General features: G+C 50.9%; 1 protein-coding gene across 2 annotated transcripts in view; it reads right to left on the reverse strand.

Annotated features, from left to right (window-relative positions):
- The window catches only part of LOC106813090, a 109215-nt gene extending 106767 nt beyond the window's left edge, over positions 1-2448 (reverse strand). For both annotated transcript variants that reach the window (XM_014817145.1, XM_014817141.1), the window contains exon 1: positions 2247-2448. In XM_014817145.1, coding sequence (XP_014672631.1) covers positions 2247-2285 — 39 coding nt within the window. In that variant the 5' untranslated portion in view covers positions 2286-2448. The remainder of the gene's footprint in view (positions 1-2246) is intronic.
- Positions 2449-5360: the final 2912 nt, after the last annotated feature.

A 5360-nucleotide genomic window follows, 5' to 3' on the forward strand; every position in this document is an offset into this window, starting at 1 on the left:
GCGATCACGCTTTAATTGATCAAACACGCTTTGCATTTTAGCGCGGGCAGCGAAACCGTGCGCTCAATCACTGTCCTCAACACCCGGTCATACTCGGACACCCTCTCTCTCTCCTGCAGACTCCCACCCCTCGCATTCTCTCTTTCACCAGACCCCCCCCCCCCGCCGCATCTCCCTTCCCCAGACTCCTCCCTTCCCGCATTCTCTCCTTCCCCAGACTCCTCCCCTTCCCGCATTCTCTCCTTCCCCAGACTCCTCCCCTTCCCGATCTTCCTTCCCCAGACTCCTCCCCTCCCGCTATCTACCCTTCCCACATTCTCTTCCTGCCCAGGACTCCTCCCCTTCCCGCATTCTCTTCTTCCTCAGACTCCTCCCCTGCCGCATTCTCTCCTTCCCCAGACTCCTCCCCTTCCCGCATTCTCTCCTTCCCCAGACCCTCCCCTTCCCGCATTCTCTCCTTCCCACATCTTTCCCTTCCCGCATTCTCTTCTTCCCAGACTCCTCCCTTCACCGCTTCTCTCCTTCGCCAGACTCCTCCCCTTCCCGCATTCTCTCCTTCCCTGGAGTTCTTCACCATGAATCCTCTTTCGGGCTCCCCATGCACCCGTATTCTCGCCCTCCCCCGGCTCACTGCCTTCCCGGACTCTATCCCTCCTCGCACTCCCCCGGCTCACTGCCTTCCCGGACTCTATGCCTCCCCGGCTCACTGCCTTCCCGCGACTCTATTCCTCCTCGCACTCCCCGGCTCACTGCCTTCCCGGACTTATCCCTCCTCGCACTCCCCAGCTCACTGCCTTCCCGGACTCTATCCCTCCTCGCACTCCCCCCGGGCTCACTGCTCTCCGGACTCTATCCCTCCTCGCACTCCCCCGGCTCACTGCCTTCCCGCGACTCTATCCCTCCTCGCACTCCCTTGCTTGTGCCGGGACACTGCATTCCTGGATCTCTTGCCTCCTCGCCCCCCTGGACAGCCTCACAGTTCCGCAGCATGTTATGAGACTTACCGCTATGCAGCCTGGTAATATTAGAAAGCTTCCCGCCTAGAAGATATTCAAGATTAATAATACATATTATTAGTTATTCGCTCTTGCCAGATATAAGATGCTGAGGACCATTTGCTTAACAGTCGATGCTTACGTACGTATATACACGCGTAGTATTTATCTGGGTGATACTCCATTATGGAGTGTTCCCAACTTTAATTCTATATGGTCATAATAACATATATATATATATATGGTATTGTCATGGTTATGGTCATATATTAGTTTGTGGTTTAATTTCACTTAGGTTAGCGGTTAGGGTTAGGGTTAGGGTAGAGTTAGGGTTAGGATTATCCATGATTAATTCATTAATCATTAATCATTAATGATTATCAAAGTTGAAACACTCCTAATGGAGCGTTAGCATTTATCTGCATGCGAGAGACCGATTCCTGAAGTCCACGTGGGCTGAGCCCCGTAACACGAGGGTTCAGTGTATAGCCCCCTCCCCCCCTCTTCCTAAGGATGTCGCTCAATTACCGACATAAGGAGTCAGTCTGCATGTGCACCGGCGCCATGTCCCTCGATGACTATAATATAGTCTTTTACCTGCCATATTACACACGATGTACGTTCCTGGCTTAGAGGCTATCAGTGCATGAGATAAGAGTTCCGCTCACTCTCCTGTTACATCTATTTTCTCTACGCCAATTACCGACTGCCTATTGGTGATTTCATCTTCGTTTCTATCCCATAATTAGATGATCGATGCGGAAAGCGAGGGCGTAAGCAATTAGATGATATCCACAGGACGCGTGTATCGGCTATCGTGTTCCAAACGATTTCTGCGTCGCAACTCGATGACAACGGCTGAAGACACATCTGTGGATGCACGCAGCGATGTTTTTCCCCCCGGAAGCAAGAATATCGACGTTTATTGCTAGTAGAGCAACGAACAAGCGAAACTCTGCGCGCTGCCGGCGTGACAGCGACAGTAATGACGTCGACGACGATGACAACAACGACAACGATGGCGATGGCGAAGTCAATGACAACAACAATGACAACGACGACGACGACGACGACGACGACGACGACGACGACGACGACGACGACGACAATGATGATAGTTCAATATATAAAACGACACAACGACACGATGACGATGACGAAGTCAGGTATAACAACGACAACGACACGACGACGACCGAGAGCGAACGACGCCGACGATAGCCGCAATATGCATGCCGGCAAACGACTTACCCGTAGGCTGTCCGATAGCTTACTCCGTAGAAACGCCATATCGCAGTCTGTCTGTATACGTCTATAAGCTATTCGCGTGTAGTATATAGTATAATAGCAGGAGAGTGCCGCCTTTTCACTCCTTTGACCTGTAACGTGTTTTCAACAGGCTTCCAATACTGCCGCTGCTACTTCTACTGCTTCTTGTTCTGATGCTACTGCTCTGCTGCCGTTGCTACTTCTGCTACTACAGCTTCTGTTGTCGTTGTTGCTGCTTCTGTTGTCGTTGTTGTTGTTGCTGCTGCTGTTGTTGTTGCTGCTGCTGCTGTTGTTGCTGCTGCTGCTGCTACCGCTGCTGCTGCTGCTGTTGTTGCTGCGGCTACTGCGGTTGCTGTTGCTGCTGTTGTTGTTGTTGCTGCTGCTACTACTGCTGCTGCTGCTGTTGTTACTGCTACTGCTGCTACTGTTGTTGTTGTTGTTGTTGTTGTTGTTGCTTCTACTGCTGGTGTTGTTGTTGTTGCTGCTGCTGCTGCTGCTGATTCGGAGCAGCCTCGGGGCGCGTTAAAAGCCTCCCGTCAACAAAGACACACTGGCGGAGGTGACGCTGATGATGACCACGACCAGAGCGCTGCGCTATCATCCCTGGCTCTCCGTGCGTTCGTGCGTCCGAATCGATGTCACACGCAGGTTCAACAACCCTCGACAACACTACACACAACAGAGCGACGACCGCACGCACTCACGCTCCCAGCCTCCACATCCACACACACAAGCGCCTAGTCACCAAGGAGATGGCTTCCTCAGCCTCCGCATCCACACACACAAGCGCCTAGTATAACTTGTAGCGGGTTAACGCGCGTGTCTCAGCGGTGCGATGCGATGAAGGCACGTTGATGGCACACCCTTACGTCAAAAACAGTTTACAGCCGAAAAATCGAACTTCTGATGAACTGATTCTGTCCGTGGGTTCAGCCGATAGATTGAAGTTACGAAGAATACTAGAAGAGAAGCTCACGCCGGCTTGAAAACCCTTGGCATCTAATTCAGATCAAAAACTGGTGAAATCTTTCTGTTTCTCTATGTCTGATGAGATACCACTTCACATGTCTAGCGCAAAAAGCGCTAAAGAAAACACACACAGCTTCTTCCAGTGGCTGCGTCGACAGCACGAATATCACAGAAATCTTGTGCTACCTGGCTATCTAGCTATGCTATGCTTGCTATGCTCTGCTATTCTATGCTATGCTATGCTATACTATGCTAAAGTATGACAGCTATTCTAGCTCCGATACGCACCGATATGCTATGCTACGCTACAATATACTATGCTCCGCTCCGCTATGCTATGCTATGCTATACTATGCTAGAGAGTGGCAGCGATTCTAGCTCCGACACGCTCCGTTATGCTATGCTATGCTACGCTACACAATGCTAGCTCGGTCGCAGCAATGTCAGCGCGTTCTTTGCCGATCGTGCGTGGTGAAGAAATTGCCTCGCCTCGCCGTGCGTGTGTGCGAGCGTGTGTGTGCCTGCCTCGTGCTAGAAGCTCAGCAACGACTGTCAATGAGTCTGCTCACTGCAGCTATGCGGGGCTGAGTGTGTGCAAACACTGCTGCTGCTGCTGCTGCTGCTGCTGCTGCTGCTGCTAGCGGCTCTCACGCACCGCATCCGCATCCGCCGCCGCCGCCGCCGCTGCGTGCGCAGCATCCGATGCGTCATGAGCCGGCACGGGCGGCCGCCACGCAATCAATGTGTGCACAGCACCACTCTCACAGCTGCTGACCGCTGATACCACTGACCACTGATGGATGCAGTAACCACTGATCGATGCAGTAACCACTGATGCCTACAGTGACCACTGATGGATGCAGTAACCACTGATCGATGCAGTAAGCACTGATGCCTACAGTGACCACTGATGGATGCAGTAACCACTGATCGATGCAGTAAGCACTGATGCCTACAGTGACCACTGATGTATGCAGTAACCACTGATCGATGCAGTAAGCACTGATGCCTACAGTGACCACTGATGTATGCAGTAACCACTGATCGATGCAGTAAGCACTGATGCCTACAGTGACCAGCAGAGGACCACAAAAAAGGAGCGCTATCAATCTTAGTCTGTTGCGAAGTCTGACTAAGGCCACTCCCCGCGTCCACGCTAGCTGCTAGCTAGAACTATAAGCACCAGCTCGTAATCTGCGACAGTGCTCTAAGTACTAGAACTACGTCCAGGCAGATATAGGTAATATATACTAGCACCGACTCCTGTGTTGCGTTCGTTGTTTGTTGTCTGTTTGTATGTTGATTCGTGCTGGCTGTTGTTGTGTTTGTTGTTGTTGCTCTTGCTGCTGTTGTTGTTGTTGTTTGTTGTTGTTGTCGTTGCTCTTGCTGCTGTTGTTGTTGTTGTCATCGTTACGACTCAACCGCTTAAGCTAAGCCTGTTAGAATTGTTGTTGTTGTTGTTGTTGTTGTTTGTTGTTGTTAAGATAAAATGTTGTTGTTTTATAATAACGTAAATAGATAAGCTTGTATAAGGTATACACACATCACAACAAAGTCACGCTACACATCATAAAAACGGTCGCTAAGCCCGACAACTAGACTATTGGAAAGAATTGAATAACACGACCTAATACATCTTCATAACAGATCGTTTAATACGGACCGCCCCTACGGCCGGTTGATTATATCCATACGGCGGAGACTGCACACCCATCGACAGAATCCAAGATAATACAATATAGCCGACACCTCCCCCTTCTGTCTTCTCAGCACTACACTCTCTCTAGATCGCTTCACTTCTCTCGCTCATTGCTCGCGTGCGCACGCTCTCTCTCTCAATTCTCTCACCGTCTCTCTCTCTTCTTCCGTTCTCTCTCTCGTCGCGTCTCTCTCCTCTCGCTGTCTCCCCCTACTCTCATCTCTCTCGCGTCTCTCTCTCTCGACTAGTCGTCTCTCACTCTCTCTCTCATCCCTGCTCTTCGCATTCTCCTCCCCACTTCCCATTCTCTCTTGACTCTCCTCCTTTTATGTAGATAGTCACACTATATGAGATGTGAAGGCAGAGCAGGGGGAGTGGGGAGTGCCGCGATAACATTACGTAATGCCGATTGCACAGAGAAACGACGT

This window comes from Priapulus caudatus, unplaced genomic scaffold (assembly GCF_000485595.1).
Source record: "Priapulus caudatus unplaced genomic scaffold, Priapulus_caudatus-5.0.1 Scaffold724, whole genome shotgun sequence".
NCBI lineage: Eukaryota > Metazoa > Priapulida > Priapulimorpha > Priapulimorphida > Priapulidae > Priapulus > Priapulus caudatus.